The sequence below is a fragment of the Bradysia coprophila genome, unplaced genomic scaffold (genome assembly GCF_014529535.1).
Source record: "Bradysia coprophila strain Holo2 unplaced genomic scaffold, BU_Bcop_v1 contig_350, whole genome shotgun sequence".
NCBI lineage: Eukaryota > Metazoa > Arthropoda > Insecta > Diptera > Sciaridae > Bradysia > Bradysia coprophila.
In genome coordinates, this window is record NW_023503608.1 from 10,473,661 (window position 1) to 10,499,187 (window position 25,527).

The 25,527-nt window shown below is 35.1% G+C and overlaps 2 protein-coding genes across 6 annotated transcripts; one reads left to right on the forward strand and one right to left on the reverse strand.

Annotated features, from left to right (window-relative positions):
- Window positions 1-365: 365 nt before the first annotated feature.
- On the forward strand, window positions 366-8,577 carry LOC119080936 (NAD kinase 2, mitochondrial). 2 transcript variants are annotated; one of them, XM_037189557.1, is made up of 7 exons: window positions 366-553; window positions 2,509-2,839; window positions 6,994-7,219; window positions 7,285-7,488; window positions 7,544-7,811; window positions 8,126-8,251; window positions 8,316-8,577. In XM_037189557.1, exons 1-7 carry the CDS (start codon window positions 517-519, stop codon window positions 8,417-8,419), a joined length of 1,296 nt encoding a protein of 431 aa, XP_037045452.1. In that variant the 5' UTR covers window positions 366-516; the 3' UTR covers window positions 8,420-8,577. The 2 variants fall into 2 exon arrangements, with proteins under 2 accessions (XP_037045452.1, XP_037045451.1); XM_037189556.1 differs by lacking the exon at window positions 366-553 and adding an exon at window positions 2,299-2,437.
- A 2,184-nt stretch (window positions 8,578-10,761) lies between these two features.
- LOC119080937 (fatty acyl-CoA reductase wat-like) lies at window positions 10,762-23,188 on the reverse strand. 4 transcript variants are annotated; one of them, XM_037189558.1, is made up of 8 exons: window positions 22,700-23,188; window positions 12,915-13,072; window positions 12,709-12,839; window positions 12,398-12,646; window positions 12,158-12,303; window positions 11,563-11,874; window positions 11,001-11,504; window positions 10,762-10,929 (listed from the first exon to the last, which is right to left on the reverse strand). In XM_037189558.1, exons 2-8 carry the CDS (start codon window positions 13,045-13,047, stop codon window positions 10,830-10,832), a joined length of 1,575 nt encoding a protein of 524 aa, XP_037045453.1. In that variant the 5' UTR covers window positions 13,048-13,072; window positions 22,700-23,188; the 3' UTR covers window positions 10,762-10,829. The 4 variants fall into 4 exon arrangements, with proteins under 4 accessions (XP_037045453.1, XP_037045455.1, XP_037045456.1 ...); XM_037189560.1 differs by having other exon boundaries at window positions 22,751-23,186; XM_037189561.1 differs by lacking the exon at window positions 22,700-23,188 and adding an exon at window positions 15,522-15,540.
- Window positions 23,189-25,527: the final 2,339 nt, after the last annotated feature.

Sequence of the window (25,527 nt, forward strand, 5' to 3'; positions counted from 1 at the left end):
TCAAATTTTCTTAGAGTTGCCCCGACCCGGAGAGGTCATTAAAAAAAACTTCTTCTACGAAATTACCTTGAAATTCACTATCGATAGCACCATAAACATTCAAAAACAAAAATGGTGTCTCCGAACCAAAAAAAAGTTTCACCTGTAGATGAGCACTTGAATTGAATTGTTCACAAACGCTAGAGATTAGTACTCGACAGCACAGAATTATATATGTATTATAAAAAAATAATTGAAAATGCCGCCTATTTTCCAATTCGGTCGACTCACACTCAATGTGAGCCATATGTGAAGCAAGTGAACGATGTGAACCATGTGAACGCTATTTTCTCTCAAAATGTCAAAATAAGCTCCAAAAAATAAAGATAGTGATAACGCGGTTGACAGTTCGTGTGACTTCTTCATATCCATTGGTCTGCTAAATGTTAAAGGCATCCTATTCCGCATCTATTTTAGTCTTGTTTCGTACGTAAATGCTAGTGCTACTTAATTTATGGTTTCACTTGAAATCAACTAATGTTTTACACAAATCGTTTTACGAAGACAGTAACAGGTGAGACTTGCAAAAATAATTTTTGAGAAAACTTATTTATCTTTTAATGTCCACTGGTTGTGTGTTTTGAAAAGTTTTGATTTGAAACAAGTCGACAGCCGCTGTTTTCTTGTTCCTACGATAATGACAGCATAAAAACAAATAATTCATTCGATTGATTTTACGAAATATTATTGGGATGATGATGAGGGTCAAGTGCGTACATTCGTGGTGCATTTATTCAATAGGAAACAGTGGAAAAATTCCAATTCACTTGTTATCAGCATCTGAACTATTTATCTAATCATTGAAGAACAACGAAAACTGGCGCTTTCTTACGATATGCTCTACAAAAATTAGCTTGTAATCCTTTCCCATGTTCAGCACACGCGAATTATGCGGTCATGATGGAGAATGATCTTCTTATCAGTTTTATTGGTCTTGTTTCAATTTGTTGATTGTACATACCATTGTTGTACGTATAATACCCGATTATACTTAATAGTGTGCTATCGGCGTGTTGAATAATCCTTATCTGGAGGAAAATTTGCGCGTTTTTATCATATCATTGATGTTGGCCTTATGATACGTTATAGTTCTTTGAATTGCGAACTTTTGGAGGTATGTTTCTAATCGGCGGTTTTTTTTTTCGTTTCGTAATCAAATCGAATTGCGTGGCATCGTAAATTCTAAAAAAAGATTATAAAATTTGCGAGATCATTCGCCTATATGAATGTAGTTTCAATCGATTTTTGAACACATTTTCACAATTACAATAACAAGAAGCGATCATTTCACCGTGTTTGTATACGTATAGGTTGTTGAGATGTGAAATTTCGATTCGTAGATAAGTTTAACCCTTTGTCACACTATTTCATGTGAAATGAATGTAACCATCGAATTGATACACTAACTGGATCTATCAAAGTTGATCGTAGAGGGTTACTGGTCATTGAAACATTTAACTAACTACAAAGGCTAAAATAATACCATTTCAGCTTCCATTCCTTTCACTTCCACGGCTTACGTAAGATTTCGTACTGATGATACAAGAGCATCAATCCTTTTTAACTTTCCGAAATACCATCATTCACCACTGTAAGGCTACAACAAGACTTCCATTGTTGTAAAGTAAACGGAGAGGTACAAGGGGTAGGTGCGATTCTCAGACAAATCAATCAAAGTTATCTTCGAACATAAGGCGAACCAACACAGTTCAAGCATGAGTGGTACTCTAAATAGGGTACTGAAACTTGACAGTGTGCCACACAACTTTAGCACAGTAAAAGACCATTTCATACAAAAAAAGCACTTTCGTTGGCAGCTGTCGACTGCGATCATTTTCTCTTGGGATCTCGCTTGGGATGCGTTGGGCGAACACAGATTATTAGATTTTGATTAGTTCTCCTGTACTTAAAGTGTTATTAAATAGTCCTCAGGACTCACAAAATATGTATTTTGAACACACACTGATCGACATCGAGGCTATTTTTTTTAATCAATAAAATCGAAGTGTTTAAGCAAGTGACGAATAGTTCAGTTTGCAATAAGGTTTTTTTCTGAAGCAGCTAAAAAATCCCCGGCACCTAAGCGACAGATGTTTTGCATTTTAGTGTGATAGTAAATATCAAGGTCCGATCAATTTTACCATTTCTCATTATGCAAATGCACAAAACGGAATTTATTTGAACCATAGTCGAAGCCATTCATCAGAAAAACAAATCGATCGTCTCATTCACCCTAACAACATATTCGTCTTATTTTATGAGTAAAAGTCGAGCACGCTTTGTTTGTTTCAGTCCGTGTAGATGATAACGCGCTGTATTTATTGTTATTTACTGAATATATTCCAATAAAATATGAATCAAAAGTGGATTACTGTTATTCGTCTCGTATCTGTTCATGGTTGATTGCATATATTTGCACGAAGTGAGAAAGAAAAACAATCAAAATAATGGTTTTCCACTGTGTTATAGGTAAAAATGCTCATACGTTAATTGGCAACATCATCGGCAATCACTGCAAAGAACTTCCCGGTGGACACAATGTTCGATTGTTCGCAACAACATTTGACAATGGCAAACAGTTTAAACCATCGAAGGCACTGATCGTCACCAAACTGTCACGCCTCGAATTTGAACAACAACGGCAGCCGAACCTCAGTCGAAATGAATTGGAAAAGAATATCCGGCATCGTGGCAGCGACTACGATGTGATGCTCAATTTTCATACGATACACAAGGAATTCGAACGGAAGATAGCGCAATGTTTCAATAAATTCGGTGTCGAAGTGAAATTGGTCAATCGGTAAGAGTTTTTCCCATTCCCATTTTAATCGTTTAAAAGTTCAGAAATTCGCTTTTTGTTGATTCGTTTGATACTCTTTATTCAGTTAATAATATTGTTATCTTATCGCGAATTTTGTGTTCGTCTTTAATTGGTTGCTACAGTAAAAAAAAAAGGTTTACGGTTTTACGTCTCGTGATAATTCTATTTTTGCATCTTTGAATCATTAAAACAGATGCATAGATGAAGTTGTTAAACAACGAGGTCAGTAGTTAATGTGAAAGATGCTAACAATTTGCTTGTTGCTGGAAATCACTTCCGGCATTTAGGTGAACAATCTACGATTTGACGAATATATTCAAGGAGAAAATCTGTTTCATTTCTCGATTATGTTTCGATTTACGAACTCGAATGAATTTCGTTGTCACTCAAATACAAAATCTGTTTAGTGTTGAATTTCAACAAGATCATGCAGCAAGTTGTCGCGTATAAAAAGTTAAAAATATTTTTTGTCTACGTGAGCAGGAGTTCACTTACCTACCTATCATCTAAAATTGTTTTTTTTGTTATCAAAAATATCTCTGCTAATTTCGCCTCATTTAGTAGCTACATCAACGGGGATTTTAATTTCCAGTAAATTGTATTAAACAAGTACATGATTCATAGACGGCGACGGTGTACGGTTCTTTTTAGTAATATAATTCAACATCAACATTTACCGGAATCGGGTGGTTTCCCTATCCAAAGTCGATCAAAAAAAAATTGTTTTTCTACACAAAGATATTTTATGTCACTTCGCTATTTATTTAGATTTGTTCGAAAAATAAAAACCGATGGAGGTTAAATTCTGCATAGCGCCCGTGACGCAAGTCCCACTACATGAACGGTTGACTAGTAAGGTCATTATGTTCACTGTCTCCTAACAGCGTAAACTAATTAGAAATTGATTTCCGTTAAATTTTCCTAGCCTCTTCAAAAACATCAAGGGTATCACAATATAATCAGTCAGAATACGAAAAATGTTGTTTTGTTTCAGCTGTTTTTATCAGCTGGTGTATAATATTATGAAGCAGTTACTTTCCATGACAACGGTTTCAGTAGCAACTGTATTCCTCACCAAAAATTTTCGCCGCAATCAAAACTTCTCAAGAGTTATGTTATGATTCTTCGATAGATGAGTCATCGCGAGCTAACGAGTCATCGAGAGTAATAAGCTCTTCTTGGGTTACAATTGCTTGATACTTACAGAGAGAAAGATGCTCGAAAATTATTACGCTACGGATCGTATAGACACATCGTTATCAGTCTCTCATTAAATGGATAATGAAATATTCTGCTGCTTACTATACCACGAAAGCAACGGTTTATTTAAGGGGTGCATTGATGTAGATAGATGTAGTTATTATGCACACCAGCTGGCAGAGAAAAAGCGAAACAACATCTATCAGGTGATGCTTAGGTAGCATTGAATTACAGCTTTGAGATAAGAGCTAGTATCTTTGCGAATATGCGTCGCATATACGTCACGTATAAACAAATTCTATTTTGAAAAGAGAAAAGCTAATATTGAGAGTGCTAAGCATTCAGAGACAGATATCTCTGCCAATCAAAAAATTTCGAAGAAGAGATTTACTTCTTCAACCACGACTAACAAATCAATTTTCAATTTGTTTACCAAGCAGAGAAAAACGAACATTCCAGCTAGAGCGAAGCTGGGGCAGCAATTCGCCCGAGTAGGAATTTCATATTTCTCCCAGAGGAGAACACATAAATTTTTCATACCCGTTTTTATCTACGAAACAAACACATCACAAACACAAACACCCCATGAGATGAAAAAGAGTTGAGAAAAAAAAAGTTTTCTCACCTGGATTGTCATCAGATATACCGTCAACAAAACGACATCTTCTCACCCCATCTGAGTCGAGAAAATAAGGTCATTTACGTCACACGGATGAAAATACTAGTGTAAAACACTAACTTGACATTTTCCAGTCATATGAACAACCAATTTAAGAGTGATATCGCCAAAACTTGAACCAATTTTGGTGAAAATGAATACCATGGTTCGGCGATCCGGGCAAGCTATAGCTCGTTTGAATCGTCTTTCAATTCTGAGAAATAGGGATCTTTTACTTTTTCTGTTAGTTTCCCATTTTCGGAGTGAACACGTGAAAGTAATAGCATGTCAATGGGTCGTGAAAACAGTTTTTCGGTGATAGCTCGAGATAGAAATCTTTCTAAAATGTGAAATGTTGTAGGAATATAGGCCTCTAGCAGACCTTCAAAACGAGTATAATCATCGGTAAGGACAGCCACCCGTTCTGGACTTATGACCCAAAATATGGTGAATGTTTGGACAGTGCTGCTGGCTTGCAACAGAACTTTTCCGCGGAACTGACTATAGGGTGTTGCAGCTGGACTTACCCTCTTTCGTTCCACGTATAATACACCCCAGAAAAATTGTGTTGCAAGCCACAAAGTTAGTCGAAGTAAAATGTCGCTCCAATAGACCCATATTTTTCAGTGTTTTCAACTTGTTTTTGGTGTTCAAACAGGCTGGAGCGATAGGAATGAAATAAACTAAATCAAAATTACATGTTCAGCTCGAAATTGTGCTGAACCGTGCGATCATTGTCCTTGAAAATGTTGCTTTCTTCTTACTTCGTAGTAGGTGGAAAACATCATTTATTTGACTTCATAAAAATATCAGGAACTCAATTGCTTTCACCGAATATGGGCTTATTGTAAAGCAGAGATGCGCATCGTTCATTTGCAGTCAATAAATGGTCACCCAAGATGTAATTTGTACTTCACAAGAGGTCACGACCGTTCCCAGCTATGGAAAATGTATGAAAAATCGAGTTTTTTTTACAAAAATATTTTTTCTGCGGAGATTTTAACTGCTTTTAGTTAAGGTCTTAAGCTATGTATTCTTAAAACAATTGTTTTTGTGAAAAAAACTGGATTTTTGACACATTTTCTATAGCTGGGAACGGTCTTGTGAAGTACAAATTAAATCTTGGGTGACCATTTATTGACTGTAAATGAACGATGCGCATCTCTGCTTTACAAAAAGCCCATATTCGGTGAAAGCAATTGAGTTCCTGATATTTTTATGAAGTCAAATAAATGATGTTTTCCACCTACTACGAAGTAGGAGGAAAGCAACATTTTCAAGGACAATGATCGCACGGTTCAGCACAATTTCGAGCTGAACATGTAATTTTGATTTAGTTTATTTCATTCCTATCGCTCCAGCCTGTTTGAACACCAAAAACAAGTTGAAAACACTGAAAAATATGGGTCTATTGGAGCGACATTTTACTTCGACTAACTTTGTGGCTTGCAACACAATTTTTCTGGGGTGTATTATACGAGGAACGAAAGAGGGTAAGTCCAGCTACAACACCCTATAGTCAGTTCCGCGGAAAAGTTCTGTTGCAAGCCAGCAGCACTGTCCAAACATTCACCATATTTTGAGTCATAAGTCCAGAACGGGTAGCTGTCCTTACCGATGATTATACTCGTTTTGAAGGTCTGCTAGAGGCCTATATTCCTACAACATTTCACATTTTAGAAAGATTTCTATCTCGAGCTATCACCGAAAAACTGTTTTCACGACCCATTGACATGCTATTACTTTCACGTGTTCACTCCGAAAATGGGAAACTAACAGAAAAAGTAAAAGATCCCTATTTCTCAGAATTGAATGACGATTCAAACGAGCTATAGCTTGCCCGAATCGCTGAGCCGTTGTTTTGAAATTGGTTCAAGTTTTGGCGATATCACTCTTAATAGAAGTGAAGAAGGGGTAGTATTTTCCGATTCTTTTCTATTGTCGTCATAAAATTAACCACTTGCAATTATCAGTTTGCTTCTACTTTAACTTTAGTCCCAACCCATCTCGCTGTAGGTAGTTGTCAATGTAATTGACTAGCACACGTGATTGGGATGGAATAACAATAAACTCGTAGATTTTGACCTCAGTTATGTTTACTTGAAAACTGTTTGCGAACAACGATTCGCACAAATATTATGCCACGTGCGGTGACTAAAACTAGATCGTAAAAGATTCATTTCATTAGATTAAACGTTATCAATCAACTCGTTCACATTACTAATTCAATTGCGTTGGATGACATTCTGTGTTTACTTGTTCACTTTGTTTTCAGATTAATCATTACGAAGGAGCATATTAAATGGGCCGATATTTTAGTACCAGTTGGAGGGGATGGGACATTTTTAATGACCGCTGGCCGGGCAAGTGTATTCAATCCAACAGTTACCAAAACACCGCTAGTAGGTTTCAATTCCGATCCACTTAGATCTGAAGGAAGACTGATGTTGCCAAAAAAGTATTCTTATGATCCAGAAGAAGCTATTCGACGAATCGTTAAGGTGAGTGATTCTTAGCATTGAGCAGCAGAACCGTAGAATTTAAGCGGGAAAATGGTATATTGCAGGGTGATTTCAAGTGGGTGCATCGATCTCGGATTAGAGTCACCCTTTTCGGTCAAAATGGTACCGTGCCGCAAGCAACCGATTTACACGAGAACAGTTTCCAATGTCCAGTTGAACCAACCGGCGCTGAATCATTAAGTGAATTAGATTCAAAAAAGTACAAAACAAGTAAAATGTTCATGGTGCCATATTTGGCGTTAAATGAGGTTTGTTACTACCATGCCATGTCGACTGGATGACGTACTAACATAAAACATTTAGGTATTCATAGGTGAAACACTATCTGCAAGAGTTTCATACTTACAAATGGCTGTTGATGGCAACGAGACATTCACGAAGACGAAAAGTTCTGGATTGTGTGTCAGCACTGGAACGGGATCAACATCATGGCTGACTAGCACCAATCGTTTATCGGTGAAAAATGTCAAAACGTTGCTGGAAATAATCGAAAGCAAGAACGGTAGTCTTCACAATGTCAATCCGTCTTCTGTATGCAAAGAATACAATGATCGTCTGGTGTTTCCTCCAGGTGAGAGTTAAATTTATATGCCCAACCAAATGCACAATCGACGGTTGATGTAAATGAGTTCATTGTTAGTCGGTGGCTTTCCGTTGCAAGTTCCGTAAAGAGTATCTCTAAACTTCGATTTTATATGAATTTGACTTGTTAAAAGAGATGTATGCAACGTGAATTCACTGATACCGATCAACATGTAGCATCTCTCACAACACGCGTAGTACGTTATACACCTCAAATTTGGCCGATCTGCTTATCCCTGCAAACCAAACCAAACTTTCGACATGGTCAAATGATTAGAAATTTTATTTTGATTTCCTTTCTAGACGATCCACGGCTGTGCTATTCAATTCGAGAACAGATTTGCGTCGGTGTGTGGCCCAATCCCAAAGGATTTGAATCGATTGGCTTCGCCAAAACAATTTTAATAAAATCTCGATGCTTAGATGCCAGTAAGTTCCTGACTCAATTGTAAACCTTTAACAGTCCAATCTAATTCGAATTGATTTGTTACAGGTCTTGTCCTTGATGGTAGTATTTCGTATCCGTTTAACGATGGCGCCAAAGTATTATTGGAGGTCCAACCGGACGATTCACTTCTCACAATTTCAATCGACTAAAATATGAAATTTGGAATGTCCTTGCGCCGAAACCTTTTGATATGAGAAACCTTACATCCCTTAATTTTGCATCACCTATACACTCCAATTAATTGGCATTTAAATTATTTTAATAAAGAAAGAAAAACACTGCCAGCAGTGTACAATTTTAATACAAAGTTCGTTTTATTTAGCAAACTCAGATTTTCCCCTCACTTAACTATATTCGGTGACATAACTCAAATTCCGAAAGTCAGTCTTCTGATTTAAATTAGTCCTTTAATCTTTTTACAGAATTCCTTGTTTGACTTTGATTGCATACCAAAGTAGTGGTTCCTTGTGCCTCATTTGTCGACGCGTTATTGAACAATCGTATGAAAACAATTTTAAAATTAGAACACAGTACAGGCTTCCGTCCGAATTACAGAATTTGATTTTCATATTCAGTCTTATTCGGACGCACAGATCAATTTTCATGACTATGAATGTTTATTTAGCAAAAAAAATCGCTATCGACAGCCGGACTACGGACACACCTGATATTATTATTTTACAAGAATCCAACGACATTGGAATTCATGTCTCCGTTTATTTTATCATCAAAATAAGATTCTTATTGCCGGTTTCAAGTGAAAATATCAAAAATGTTGCAAATGGTGTCGTGATGTAATTGTTAAAAATCTGTACTTCTTTTGTCTAATGCTTGTTATACAGAGTCTATTACTTCGTTCGTTTTAGCAGTATTTATTTTGCTATATAAGAGAACACTAGATAGAGGTCCATGTCTTAATTTATTATTGTCGCCGTTGTTGATAACAGATGGTGAATCGTCAACAAGGCTTCCCTTCCAGCTTATTTTTTCAAAATTGAAGTTATCATAATGTTTGAAGAACGTATTTTAATAGTAAGTTAATGCTCTACAATACGATGATTACAAGACGAAAGACTCGCAAAAATTTTTCCCGAGACTTATAATTTCTGAGTCTTCTAGAAAGATGCCTCAAGAATTGTGAGTTCTGACCTTTCGAGAGTACCAAATTCTTAGGAACCATCAATACTCGGGGGATTTTAATCACTAATCTTCTAGGGATACTAATCCTTGAGACTTACGAATGTTTTGATATGAATCTAGATAATCATAACACCAACCAACGTTCTTTTTGTGGTATGGTGTTGTGTGGCAGCCGAGCCACAAACCAGACAATATTTTCATACGAATGGATGTAGCTCGGCTAGCCCAGTCTGGGCAGTCCACACAACAGTCTATGCAACATGTGCCATTACCGATAATCGGTACCGAAACAAGAGACCAAAAATTGCACAAATAAATGGTTTGTTACTCCAATAACGTGAGAAATGACCTCATAAAGAAATTTTTCATTTACATTGCCTAATCACGTAAAGCATTGTACTTACGAGGTTCCAAGTTGTTATTTGATAAGTGGGGAATACAGCCCTCCCCTTCGGGTCGGGCTGTAACGCCCCACTTATCAAATACACAACTTGGAACCTCGTAAGTAATATACTATTATGTTACACTCGCGTAATTTGATCTATTTTATGATTTGAAAGTTGTTTTGGTTTGTAATAGTATATTACTTCCGAGGTTCCAAGTTGTGTATTTGATAAGTGGGGTGTTACAGCCCGACCCGAATGGGAGGGCTGTATTACACACTTGTCAAATAACAACTTGGAAACTCGTAAGTACAATGCTTTACGTGATTAGGCAATGTAAATGAAAATGAAACATGCCGTAACACGTAAACATAAATTAAGTCTAACAACTGAAAATCTAGATTCAGTGTTTTACGAGGGGTAACCGACTCAATTACTAATTCCTTTTCGAATTTTCGAAATAATTCCACGATATTTTTCGTTATTATTCAATTCCAAAGTGATGTCTGCGTTGCAAGCTATTTCATAGTTAATATATTATTTATTTCGTCATAGTTCTTCTCTCAAATACATTAAATACAACACATGAAATCTAAACATTTAATCCAATTTTTATTCCATTTAATCTAGAAGTGAGTCACGAAGAGCCAAAGTTTAAATTAAATGTACCCAAGAAGTGACTAAGGTTCTAAGTGGAACTCTAGAGGATCTAAAAATATAGGTAAATCGACCCAGCTATCACATAAAAAAAATCATGAAATTTCGCACACCCCTGTGAAACGTTTTCCCCTTTTGAATACTCGGCGAACTGAAATACAAACCTCGGAACTGACTGTGAAGTTTGACATCACAACTTTCCAATGATGCCCCACTTGATGCATCCTGTTGGAGAAAAATAGATTTTTGGACGTGCAAATAGTGTTGAACTTGACTAAGTCGTTCCTTTTCGATAAATTGAAAGCCAGTCGCCAGTATATCAACAGTATTTTTATTCTTAGAAATTGTAATATTATAAAGTAATTCATCCTCAATCTTCCTAGAAACAGCGATAAATGTAATCGGAAAAGGTTGACCAGAAAAAGTATAAAATAATCAAACTCAGAACAGTTTTCAGCATCTGATGTAACCAATAGAATCTATCCCAAAGAAAATGATTGCATGAGAATGTTACGAATGCTTACTTGTTGATTCAACAATAGAGCCTTACCGATTCCATTTCCGTCTGGCAGCTTCGACTGTTGACATGTCATCTTTTAGCAAATACTTTCGCATTCCGGGTATGTAGTGATGTAAATAGTCGACCCAATCCATCGTCTTCATGTTAAAATTGAACATTGCCTGGTCACGAACCGACAAACGATTCCACATACGCTGAATATTATTGTTCGTGAACATCCATTCGTTGGTAGCAAAGAACGATATGACGTCAGCAAATTTGTGAATTTTTTTGTAAACCTTAAGAAGTTGTGGTCGTTGGCCGACGCACAATGCCAGTGAATCGATTAGCATTGCGGGCAGAATGTGCAAGAAAATAACGTAGATACTGTGCATCATTGCTGTTTTGTGCGTGTGAAATGACAAATACCATATAGCACTGGAGAACGGCTGTTCGAATCCGTATTTTATGTTATAGTCGGTGAATTCACCCCAAGTTAGTGGCTTCTCCACCGATGACACATAGTTGTACACCGGTATGTCTTCGGTGTTGGTGCTACAATTAGTTTAAAAATGTTAACCTGCAAGAACACACTTCCGTAGCATTTAACTACCTTCTTTCCCGATTAACGGCAACGTCCCATGAAGCTGCGATCAATGCATTTACCGTCATGTCAACTGGTACAATATTGGCAACTACGTCGCGATCACAGTGCATAGTGCGAAGGACACCGGTGCCAGCACCATATACTACACCCGTCGGCCCGTACAAGTTATCAATGTAACCGACAACTGGCTCTTTAACTGAAGATGTTATAATCGCTGGTCGGAAAAGTCCTATCGGTAAATTTCGACCATTTATGCGGACAACATCTTCGGCTAGAGCTTTGGTAAAGGTGTATGTGTTTGGCCATTTGCCAAGGATGCTGAGAATGGTTAATTACGTGTAAAAATTGAGACCATATAAACGTTCATACTGGCAACGACGCCAGATATATTTTGTATGATTTTCCGTTACAGATAACTTGTTCACATTCCATTTGAAGGAAGAAACGAATCTGGTGAAGCAGTCCAGAAAATACTGTCACACGATTCACCCGAGTCGTTTCCCCCTCACTGAAACGTGTCGGTAATCATGAACAGAACATATATGTGAACAATGTGCGCGTAAAAATAAATCGAAGAAAAAGAAAACGTCTTCAAACTTACGTTGGTGTAACTTCCTCCAATGATTTGTCGTCCAATTTTTCAATCAATCTATTTAAATCGTTGAAGTGAAAGGGAAATTTGTAGAATTTTTCTTCAATGAAACGTAAGTGACAATTTGAGTAAACTGTTGACACGTGCATTACAACCTACAACACAGAAGAAAAAAACAAAAAGGCGAGTAAATAATGGCAACCAGACCGTCGATGAAATTTCAATTTCAATTCATTATCGTTTCAATACCTCCAATTTGGTCATGTGCGTGCATAGCTCTAAGACCTCTTGAGTACCGCAAACATTTATGCCCACAGCCAACTTGAGTTTCTCATCAAATCGAACGGTGGCAGCGGCATGGAAAACCAATTGTACATTTGATATTAATGTTTGCCGATCGATTAAATTTAAACCTAATCCAGCAAGAGCACAATCACCGTGAATGGCCACAATTTTGTGACGGAATTTCGGTACCTCTTCATGTAGTCTCTCGAAGACCTATTGAAAATTTAAAATTCTTGTTACTCATCAGAACATAGTGGACGGTCTCATTAAATTACCAAATCATCGAAAATCTCGTCTAGTCTTGTGTGAATGTCTTTACCTTTCTTTGGTCTAACTAACAAGTAAATATTTTCGATGCCAGGGCATGTCCGTAGCAATTTGTCAATTAGCATCTTTCCCATGAAGCCTAAATTGAAAATTTGGAAATAAGTCAATGAGATCCAGCTCAATTTCGTTCGTTGTCATTGTATTCTTCGCGTACCTGTTCCGCCGGTAACGAACACATTTTTGCCATCATAAAATTTTTGTAGTTCTGATAATTTGTTATCAAGACCGTTTAGATTTGACTGAGATAGTTTGCGATTTTCTTCATTCTTTCTAGTTACAATATCCATTTCAACTGTAGCAATATGCTGGTATCTGTAAAAAAAAAATTTAAATTAATGTACTTGCAGAATGCTTCGTTTCCAAGAACTTGTCAAATAATTACGGATGCAATAATGAATTCAGAAAGAATTTAAGTTCAAGCACTCAACTTCAGGGTATGAGAGGAAAATGTTGCCCGAAATCCGATATAACTTCACCCTATTCCATTTACGCTATTACTGTTACTCATCCGTCTGCTAACAGTTTCGCTACAAACTAAAGCTTAAAATAATATGAGAAATCTGCCAACAACTGCCAACTATTTATTTGCATTTTGTTTGAGTTTCTTATTGACATTCTGATGCAATCGATCATTATAACTTCTGCATTAATATAATGTGGATATTCGCAGTTGCGAGCTTGTATACGGAATATAAACTCGCAATACTGCCAGTACACTTATTGTTTGCCAATAATGTCAACAGAAGACCTTCAATTTTAATGACTTTAATGTCGGTTTTTCTCGGTTTAGTGTAATGGCTAGTGGATAATGGTTAATGAAAGAACCATTACCCAATCAAGCATCCAACCCAGAGACTGTCACATTCGCTCACTCCGTAGACTGCATACAGATAATTTTACCGCAAGGAATTCATTTAAAGTGTGATGATAAGCAAATGAATAAATCGACAAAAATCCGAATTACACACTTCGATGTTAAACATCTAGGATCCTAAAGAGAGTGGTATTTAAATACGCAATGATGAATATGTCATTAATAATATCTCATTTATCTGAATGAATTTGATAAAAATTTAAAATTTCATTATACAATTCTGAAAAGTCAATTAAACTTGATATTTAAAAGGGGTGAGCCATGAAATCTTACGTTTATTGATGAGATAAGTGGTAGAATTAAATACAAAAAGAGTAAAATGATTGAAGATTAAACCAACGAGTATCCAATTTCGTAAAAATGTGCAATATAAATAGAAACCAAGTAACGTTTATTGAAGTACGTGTTCGAGAATTGGTATAAAGCTTCATGGTGCTGAGCTTTTAAGTTTTGAAATTACTCTACAATTGTTCGGTGAATCATTTTTCTAGTTTCGAAAGAAAAAAAAAATTATCTCAGAATGTTTGTCAAGTATAAAATGGGCTTGGTATTTCTTAAGTGTGTTTTCGACATTCTTCGATGTGATTACAAATTTATTTATTTGCAATTAGTTTCTTACAAAACTTTCTGAATCATTTTCTTTTCATGATCTCATCTATTCACACGATCAAATAACTCGGAAGAATTGATATGAAAACGAGGGAAAATCCACTAACGTAATTGTAGACTCTAAAGGCCAACACACACTAGCATCTAGTGACATCGGTAATATCGTATTGTTTAAATCAACTAAAATCGGTTAAAACCGGTTTTAACAATAGAAATATCATATTCCCAACTGACCTTAACAGAATCTTCCAAATTTTCGTCTACAAAGTTAGTATCCCTTCAGCGACGGCAGAGCAAAAAAAAACCAGGCAGGAGCGCTTGATTTGACTAGGGACTTGATATTTGCGAATAAAATTAATACAATTTATGTCAGTGTTCATTTGAGTTCATTTTCATACAATGTATTAGGTTCTTTTTTTGACTTTTCAAAAATGAACTGCTACTGCCTGGTTTATCTTACTCTACCGTGCTTGAGCGAGTCTACCCGAAAGTTGAAATTATAATTCTCTAACAAGGATTTTTACTACTTAGACCTCAACTATGCTAACTGTTAATAGAACCTTAAACATTGTGAGGTTTTCTCACATTATGTTCTCTTTTACCAGCAACAAAATTTAAACAAAAAAAAAATTACTTCCGAGATCTTTCCATCGCGTGAGAAATTTATTCGCGAGTTTTGAGTTCATAAGCCTCAACGGTCCGCAATGAAACAGCACAATAAAAACTGATTGTGTGTCTGAAACATTAATGAATCAAAAAATGTGATTGTTCCTCAACATGATATCGATGGCCATCTGATCGCATTTATTACATATTATACACACAATTTCGTGTGTTTTTTTTCCTTCTATTAACTATTTTTGGTGTGTTACTTTTAGGAAATTAGAAAGTTCCGCTGCGACTCTGTGTATAGTTTGCTCTGGTTGCCTCAGTACCAGTACGTTACAGCGACTAAGTGTGATAATATGTTTGAAATGTTATCGTAGATTAAAGTGGAACTATATCTCCGCGGAGAGTATTATGTTGTTGTCGTTTTTTTTTTGACAAGCGACGGTTATGATTTTGAATTTATCATTTAAATACACATTGTGTGTGTACCATTCGTTGGATGTAAATGGACGGATTAATGTTCATAACGATATAAACGATGTCAAAAGCCTATGTACGAATGTCGTAATATTATAATTTCGTTCGTTTTCGATGTTGTAAGGAAATGAGTAAATGGATAAAGAAATTCATTGACGTGTGAGAATTTAAATGAGAAATAAATTCAATTACGTGAAATTGTGGGCAATGAAGTTACATACAGTGACTATAGTTGTCAATCAACAAATCATTTTTTTCAATTTTTTTTTCTGCTTCGTTACTTTACAACAGGAAAGATAGATGAGCTGTTCAAAGTTTCTTGAGCAATTTACACTTAAGCAAAATACATTCGCATTAGGCACCAGTATATCACCGTATTATGCGGAGAGTGTAAATTGTTAGCGACAGAAATAAAGTGTAAAGCATCTAATATTCAAAAAATAAAAATTACAAAACAATCATCATATCATCTTCTGTAGAGTTGTGTTTAAATGTCGGCTTTGACTCTGTTTTTACTCGCCGATCGAACCAATCACAATAATATAAATATTTTACTTTATTTTTTATTGACACAACGTAACAATTATGTAAACATTATCGCTTATTAAATAATATATTTTTGAAATTCTTTTTTTTTATTTAAATAAACATGAATAGTCGATCAACGTAAATGATTGAGATTAACAACGTATATAACAAAAGGCTGTTGTTTGTTCCGACCAATTGAGATATTTCTCGGAATCTTGATTACATGTCTGCTCCTCTAACGAAGGTCTTGCTATTGTGCAATATTTGTTATTTTAAGGAAAAATTGATTTCCAGCATTAATAATGCTGTTTCACACTTCACGTATCATTTTAATATTTACTGAGCTTTTCAATAGCTTTTACTTGTGAAAGTGTCTGTATTTAGAGATGACTCATTATTTGGTTTTTAGAGCATCTTCAATATATTACCCTCGCGAGGCCACGCTGTATAATAATCATTAAATCTGGTACTTCTCTTGTTTATAGCATTGCCTAGGATTTATTACAAAATCTTTTACTTCAATTGTTTTAACAAGCATTTTAGTATATAGGAGTATAATAACCGTTTGTTATCGCTTATTTTTGTCGTTGATATCGATAGCAGATGATAAATTTCTGAGGTCAATTTAAAATTTTCAGATCAAATCTTATCTTTTTTTTAAATCCGAATTTAAACTGACCCGAACAGAAAAAAGGTGATCCCGATCCGATATTATCAGATGAACTACGTCAGAAAATAGTAACAAATCTGGTGTCTGTTAATAAATTCTTCTTAAATTTAGCAGGGGTTGCGCATCAGAGCTTTCGTTACCGAATTATTATCGATTGAATTTGAAAAAAGAATCGTCTATAAATGCTATTGTGGTACTTCAATATAATCTTTTCAATGAAAATAGACGTTTTGCTTGGAATTTTCGCTATCACAACACAAACTATTAAAAATTTAAATTCCTAACTAAAATGCAAATCACAAATGTGTCAATTGTAGAAGTTACGTGAAGATTTGTCATGAATTTTTGATATTTACATTCGAACCTAATCATTTTGGTATGCGGATTAAAATTAGATTGAGGGATTTTTTTGAAAAACAACCTACCGAAATCGGACGCATTTTCCAGAGGACTTTTTCATATGTGCCTAGAAAGGTATTCGACCCAAGAAGCCAAAACCACTTTCTTCGATTCTTCGATGCTTGTGTGGCTGGTGAAAGGTGATCAAAAACCGAAAACTTGCACTTTTCTTACAAAAATTTCTCCATTTACATGAGCCCTACAGAGTCGTGTGGGGTGTCATTAGAAGGGTAATCAGATGTATTATTGAGCCGAATAGGGACTTATTGGTTTTAAAATTCATCCACACTGAATTTTGTGCAGTTGAAGTTTTCAACCGAAGGCTTACACGGTTCTTGCAGATGTTTCTCGAGGTACACGAAACGTACATGGTCGTGAGAAATGTCATTGGAAAAGTGATTTTATGTATTTTCGGGTCTCATGGGGTTTGGATGCATATGAGATGAAATATGGGCACTTAAACATTTCAACATTCATCGTAGATGCATCCAACCCATATAAGACCCTATTTGGCCCAAAAGCACATAAAATTACCTTTCCAATGACATCCCACACGATCATGTACGTTTCGTGTACCTCGAGAAACATCTGCATGTACAGTGTCAGTCTTCGGTTGAAAACTTCAACTGTACATATTTCAGTGTGGATGAATTTTAAAACCAATTCGGCTCAATAATACATCTGATTACCTTTCTAATGACACCCCACACGACCCTGTACGGCTCGTGTAAATGGAGAAAATTTGTAGGAAAAATGCAAGTTTTCGATTTTTGATGACCTCTCGCTAGCCACACAAGCTTCGAAGAATATTTTTGAAAGTGGTTTTGGGATCTGGAGTCAAATACCTTTCTAGGCACATATAAAAAAGTCCACTGGAAAATGTGTCCGATTTCGGTAGGCTGTTTTTCAAAAGAATCCCTCATTACATTTTAGGCGGATTAAACTGAATAATCAAAGTGTAGCAGCACAATTAATGTAACTAATAATTAAATCTTGCTAATGTCGTCTTACGCACACGTTCCGAAAGCAGTGATGTGTTTTTACTTGAGTTTTTGATTTCTACATATAAAAATACATGTAAAATTCACAAAGCACCAGAAAACCTCAAAACAGAAAATGTGTCGGTTTTCAAAATTCTATGAGTGTATATAGGCATATTCAATCAAATCAAGTAAAATATTTCATTTCTCTCGATCAAGGCTAAGATCATATAAAGTTTCAAATTCGATGAAACTTTAAGACGGGCACTTCAGTGTTTCTAAGTAGTTCATTTTGATCTACGTAATATTAACGGTGATTATCATTTAATAAAGAAACATCAAACAGGTATACTACTTATCAATCAACGTAATTTCCAGGTATATTCTAGTTTGATGATTTTTAGCGAACACTCACGCAGTAAAGAGCAAATAGTTCAACACCTTACGTCTTCTTCGGCACGAAAATTGAGGTCAAATAAATATTTCAAGAATGTAATTCTTTCGAAAAAAAGAGGCCCATCCCCAAGGCATTTCTTACAAAAATGTGTCAGATTGGGCAATCACATTTTTAAAATTGGAGAATCTACAATTTAGCAACAAAAATATTTAAGTAAAAACGAAAGTATATCAAGTTCGGCATTGTGTCTGTGCAATGCGGTGCGAGTGTGCACGACTAACGGTAATCACACAGTCTGATTTTTCTTTTCATTTGAATTAAGGTGCGCATACACAATGTATAACACTTAATATTGTAAATTAGTATGCAAGTAAATGAAAAAGAAGAAGAAAAAAAAGTTGAACGACGAATCGAGGGCGAGAGTTCAATAAATTGTTATATTCTTCAGAATGATGTGTCATTAACATCACAACTGAAAACAAATTTCTGACTCTACATTTTCATAAAAAAATACCAAACAAAATCAAGAATGTTTTACTTCTAGTTCTGTATACACGTACACATCGGTTTGGTACATCGGATCGTCGCATCAAAGACAGGTTTCAGATATTATAATCATATGTGTGCACATGGCACACATTCCGATGACCTAAATTAATTTCTTTAAACCCCACAAGACTATCGTCACATAACCATATCGCGGTAATTATGCTAACAAACCAATGAATGAAGAAGATGTTTTGTGTTGCGTTGCGTTGATTTTTTTTTTTTGTTGGAAGACGACGATCGAAGACATACGAGTTTTCTTTTTAAAAATGTTGGTCACATTCGAATCGCATCATATGTAAAAGAGTGAATTGTATATGGTGCTCTCTATTTTGTGAATTTTGTTTCTTTTTGATGGATTCATTTTTTCGTGAATATAAAGCTGGGTCGGAAACGAGCGACACAACAAATGACTGGTATAATTTGTGTGTAGTCTTGTGTTGCTGTGCACTATTTAGTTGGACATTACAAAATATATTGCGGATGGTCTTTAATTTTCGTAAGTCAGTAAGCCGAGACTGTATAATAAAAGCAGTTAATCAATTTGTTCAACGAGTCGTTAATGTCGCTTTACTTTTATGCTTGAATATAATGTATGAGCATGGGTTCAAGCGATAAATAACTTAATTGATTTGAACTGTTTATGGTCGTTTTACCTTAGTGGACTTGAGACGTTTTTTTAAATTTTGTTTTGAATTCTTGGGAAACTAGGTGTACAAGATAAACGGGTAAGCGGTTTAAGAATTTGTCGACAGAATTTTTTTTTCGAATTCTCATTTCCTGTTTTTATTCCGAAGAACGCACACCGGAGTATCTGTGGGATGTGACGTCTTTCTTAAGTTGATTTCTGTTTGTTTTTTTGTTTTAACTTATAGATCATACACACACGTATTGAAATGTGAAATACTTGCGATCTCTTGTCGTTTTAATGGTGTCATCATCACACTACAATATTTGTCCAAAAACTCGAATGTAACCATGATGTTTACTTGCAAAATTTTTACTAAATACACAACGAAAGTCGTTAAAAAAATAGCTATGGTCTGGCCTTGTTATCATAACTGCCGTAATTTTCACAAAAAACAAGTGTTCCTTACGCAAACTATTTGTTGGCGTTTTTTAATGAATTGTTTCTTATGAAAATGTGGAGAAAGTGCATAAGAAACATCTGACTATTTTATTCTAGTCGCGATTGCATGAAAAACAGCTTGTCAAAGAATGCCAACAAATAATTTGCATAAGAAGCAAACTTTGTATACGTAAGTTTCTAATACAATCATCGCAATTAAACTTTTTATGAAAAATCTAAGCTACAACAGTTAGAGGTAGTGAAATTTCAGCAAGAATTTGCTTCAGACAACGCACTAGAAGCATGAGTGGTACTCTAAATAGGATACTGAAACTTGGTAGTGTGTCATACAACTTCCAGACACTGTAAAAATCCATTTCATACAAAATAGTACTCTATTTGGAAGCTGTCGACTATGACAGTTTTTGCTTGAAGTGCGTTGCTTCAGGTGTTTTTCAGCTGATCCACTGTTTTTATACGATTTTCACACTACCACGCACGTGTATGAAGCAGCGTCAACCGTATAAACAAGTATAAACAGTTTTGATTGTATATCAGCTGAAAAACAGCTGAAGCAAATTCATGCTGATTCCACTACCTGTAATAGAAATTGGAGAAGTTATCAAAAAAAGGAATAAACTATGATCAGAGTCAATTCTACGTTAAGAAAATTAGATTTCGTTAGCAGGTGCGCGTGGAATATCATAATCTAGTCCGAGTCCACGAGTCTGTGTTTAAATATTTCTATTTTATTGTTGCTACCGGCTATTTCACAAAAGATTGGTAATCCTAATATTTATTCAAACAAGGCGAGGTCTGTACGGCACATTTCAAATTGGTCTGCTCATAGCAAAATTTTGGTGATGTTAGTGTCTGCAATATGAAGTAATTATGGGTCGTTTAACTTCTAGGTGAGAAAACTAAAATTTTGTTCAAATTATTTAATTTTCGACATGTGTTTAACTATTCTAAATCTGTCGAAAAATCATAATTTTAAAACAAAATATGGATGACTTGAGTTTCGTTTTCGCTAATTAACCTCCTCTGCAACGCAAATAAAACGCTGCTGGTAAAAGTAAAAATATGGAAACGTTTTCTCGTAAACTTTGTTAAAAATTGCCATTTATGTTAACGGGTTCTATTAGCATCCAATTATTGCATACGGTATATATTTGACTAGATATTTAATATTACGACGACTTTTTTGTGTATAGCCTAATAGCTTTTTGAGTAAATCACTCACAATTCCGTTTAATGCACAAAAATTCTGACTCATGAAAGTAAATTCAATTGGACTTGTACAAAAAACTAAATTTGTCATTGATCGTTGGTTTGAAAATGAAACTTCAATGTAACCTTTCAACAAAACAGGCTGAACCTTTTCTCTACCAGATCTTGGATTATGATTATATTTCAAATCAGAATGTGACTTTCTCTATATATCTCTGTATAACAGAACACATAAAGAAGCCATCCCACAAACTGTTTACAAACACTAGTCATAAAACCGCAATTTTAGCTTCATTTCGGGTTAAAAATAGATTCTAAATTTGAATTAATTCGCCCAGAAAGAATTACTGCCAGCCATATTACGATCAATTGGCCGTTAACACATTCATAGCCACTTATGTATTTACTCGTTTAAGCTCATAATAAAGTTATGAACGAGGGGCATACAACCAGATAATACAATTGGCGTTGTTCAGAGCTTAGATCACAAATTTCGTTTTTCTTGTGAGAGATTCAGAAATTTTCTTGGAACTTTGTGAAAGTTTCGTGAGTAAGGTACCAGTGCGTAGCAATTTTTAATCATTTGTAATGGGAGAATCTCAGTGTTCAGACTGGCAAAAGAAGTATTTTTCTCAATTATCTGTCTTAGTTTCACATAAAAATTAATAATACAAACGGAAAAGGTTGGTCACATAAAGGCAGTGAATTTAGTATAACAAAAAGTATCGGTACGTTCCATCATTTTTTTTTTAAACCTTACCGATGTACAATTATGCAATCCATTTTTTCTCTTCTGTCGATTACCATAACACATAATACATGATTTTTGAACAAACAACGAAGTCTTTGATTTATTTACTATTTTCGCTAACAAATAATGAAGCTAAAAGGTCAAAATCATGTAACTTTCATGTAACATGTGAATGAACATTTAAATTGAAAGAGAAATAATAATAAAAAAATATTTTTCCTTATGAAATTCGGAACTCTGTCGTTCAGTATTGGATTAACGTTCAATCATTTCATTTAAAAAGAAAATAAAAAGAGTTGGATGTGGTGTGGTACGCTGTGGTCGAACCATATACCAACTTTAGTTTCAAATTATTATACACCATAATAATGGAGTGAGTATGGACGGCGTATAAATGTTTTTAATACAAGAGCATTATCGCAGCTAAGTCTGTCTTCAGACGAATGAAGCATTGTTGTTTGGTTGTTATAGTGGTTAGAGAAATGAGAAATGAGAAATGATTGGTATAAATGTTATGTTCCTACGTATACAAAAAATATAAATATAATACGAAAACGTGAGTAGCACCGAATATAGGTCAAAAAATTTAAATGTTCGTTAACTGTTATGAATGTGGTTATGAACACGAAGATATAAAAGTAAAAAAAAAATAATTGAGTAACACAATATTAATATATCGCTTTGATCAAAGTTATTCAACAAAAAAAAATTGAAGACAACGCGGATTGAATTGAATTTGTTTTACGAAAGACAACTTAAATAATAAAAAAATGAGTGAAAATTATAATGACCAAACGCACCTTAAGTTAGCACATATCGAGTGTTACACAGAATTTATCCTTTCGTATCACCTGTTCAAGCAGCAACGGTTTTCAATTTTCTTGATTTAATCAATTAATTAATTAATTTCTTAACGTCCGTTCAATTTAATTATTCGTTTCGAAATTATGATCCAAATTAACACCACCGAATTCAATTAATTTTTACTTCTAAACACTTTTGCTGTTCTTGCTAATTTCTTTTCAACAACGAAAAAAGCAGAAAATAAAAAAAATTTCTTTTCAAATTTAATATCTTGTCTCTTAATTTCCGATTCAACTGGAATGAAAATTGTTAACAATTTAAAATTTTTGTCGTCGTTATTCACTGTGTCCAACTCAGATACTAAACGAATGTCGAGACTTTCTTTCGGTATTATAATAATATCGGTATGATGTATGTTGTAGACTGATGTGGGGACACGACGGAAAAATATCTCTGTGCGTTTTAACACCGTGATCTTCCGAAATGAAATGTACCTTCGATGTGCGTTAATTCTTGAGCAAAGCTATGCGTTCGAATTTCTCTCTTTTTTTACATTTCATTCGAACCGTTTGTAATGAGTACGATGAATGCTGGATAGTGATTCTCTTAATCCAACGTTGTATCTACATTTTCATCATGAATCAAAGAGAATTGGCTTGATTACACACGATTGAAGTTTGAAAATATTTTACCTGATCGCAAACGTAAAGGAGTTTTAGAGGTGCTAGCTTGTAAATTTTGCATTAGAAAGAACCATTTAGGCCGAATAGTTAAATTTAGCCAAATATCTCCAATTTTTTAGCTCGAACTCGAATAGCCCAAATAGCCCTGAATAATACAATCATTTCCAATGTTTCTTTTTCCAGACAGCTTTGTACCCGCCTAGCTGTTCTTCTAACAGTACTGGAAAACTTAATAAACCATGAACTCACGTAATAGTTATTTGTTAACCAAGGGGAGAAAAAAGGAAATTTCACCAAGAGCGAAAGAATGCAATTCGCTTTTTACTTTTTGGCTAGACCGGCACAGTTCTCTTTATACACACACACACACACACACACACACGAAATTTTGAAAACCGACACATTTTTTGTTTCATGATTTACTGGTTTTTTGTGATTTTTGCATATATTTTTATATAGAGAAATCCAAAACTCAAGTAAAACACAGAAACAGAAAATGTGTCGGTTTTCAAAATCCGTGTGTCTAATAATCTAGTAACTAATAGACAGTTTGCGCAAATGAATCATAATTTATAAGTCAACTTATAATTTCCAACTTATAATTTGGTTTATAAATTATACGTCATTTGCGCAAACTGTCTAATAAATGTGATCTGACAAGTTGGTTGAAAATTATTAATTTATCGTATTGGGTAATTGATTATTGACTGAGCTCAAAGCACCTAGCAGGGTAATAGAGGTGCTTTGCTGAGCTACATTTCATAATTTTTCTGATATCTCACCATCGGATAAATGAACCTATTTTTATTAAATATTAAATCTAACAAATTTTTGTACGATGGTCACTGGCTGCAACTTATCACCGATGTCAAGATCAGAGGCGTTTTATGTTATGATTGCTCAGTAACAATTCGCAATGGAGCTTACAGTTTATTGCTAAATCAATAAGAGCTATGAATTTTCTCCGGTCGGTTTGTGGTGGTCATCGAAAAAATGAAACTGAACCCTAGATTCCAACTGAACCCTTTAATTTTTAGCCCCGTACGAAGTACGAAGGGGCTTATAGGATTACGGTGCCGTGTGTAATTGATGGAATTCGAAGCAGGCGGTAAGGGCAAAGTGTTTGCCTATGTTCATAGATGACGAATCCACAATAAAAATTTTGTCTGTCCGTCTGTCCTTCTGTCCGTCTGTCCGTCTGTCCGTCTGTTCGTCTGTCCGTCTGTCCGTCTGTCACGTCGATATCTTGAGTAAATCAAATCCTATTTCAAAATTTTTTTTTTCCCTGAAAGGTAGTTGAAATTGTGAGGCTAAGTTCGAAGATGGGCGATTTTGGGTCGACCCCTCCCGAGTTGGGGCCCCATAAGTGCTTTAACGTTTTCCAAAGATTTCTCTGGCCATTTAAAGGCTACACTGGTAAGTGATACATCAAATGAAAGGTATTTACAATACCTATCGACAAAAAAAAAGTTTATGGAAATTGGATGACCGACTCATTTGTTAGACCCCTTGGTGTGAACTAAGTGCAGGGCGGTAAGCCGTTTTTGCTTGTAGGTTGGCCAAATTTGAACGTATTTAGATGGATTTTGCTTCAATAGATAGGTATTGACCGTACCAATAAGGGAAAAAAAAATTCATGAAATTCGGTTCACCGGAGCGTGAGCTAGGTCTCTTGGAGTGAGCTTATATGAGGCTACTCGGCCGTACAGTGAAGGTGGTGTTTTTTGTTAATATCTCGAGTAATATTTGACCGAATTTCATGATTTTTTTTTTGTTTGAAAGGTATTAATAAATGTGAATCGTCAGTACTATTTCAGGTCTCCTAATAAAATGGCCGTCAGCCGCCATTTTGGATTTTTGTAAAAACAATAGAAATCGGTGAAAATGATGAAAACTTACAAAGTTACTGATCAGTGGGAAGTGATTGGTTATGTGTGTGTGGTGTTTCAAGGATCCCAGATATGGATATCTATATATAAATATATATAGCTATATTGAGCTATATTGAGCTATATAATGGTATAGATAGTTATTTTGAGCTATATACTAGCACATTTATCAGTAAATTGTTTATTTATAGATAAATATAGGTTAATATAGGACTGAGGAAATTTTAGGTCAATTTTAAATTTGTGTTACGT

Coding starts and splice junctions, on each gene's coding strand:
- LOC119080936 (XM_037189556.1), top strand. CDS start 2,392: ATGAATCAAAAGTGGATTACTGTTATTCGTCTCGTATCTGTTCATG. Junction 7,220..7,284: donor CTATTCGACGAATCGTTAAG/GTGAGTGATTCT, acceptor GGTATATTGCAG/GGTGATTTCAAGTGGGTGCA. Junction 8,252..8,315: donor ATCTCGATGCTTAGATGCCA/GTAAGTTCCTGA, acceptor GATTTGTTACAG/GTCTTGTCCTTGATGGTAGT.
- LOC119080937 (XM_037189558.1), bottom strand. CDS start 13,047: ATGGATATTGTAACTAGAAAGAATGAAGAAAATCGCAAACTATCTCAG. Junction 12,840..12,914: donor GTTCGTTACCGGCGGAACAG/GTACGCGAAGAA, acceptor TTTTCAATTTAG/GCTTCATGGGAAAGATGCTA. Junction 12,304..12,397: donor CGCACATGACCAAATTGGAG/GTATTGAAACGA, acceptor TCTGTGTTGTAG/GTTGTAATGCACGTGTCAAC.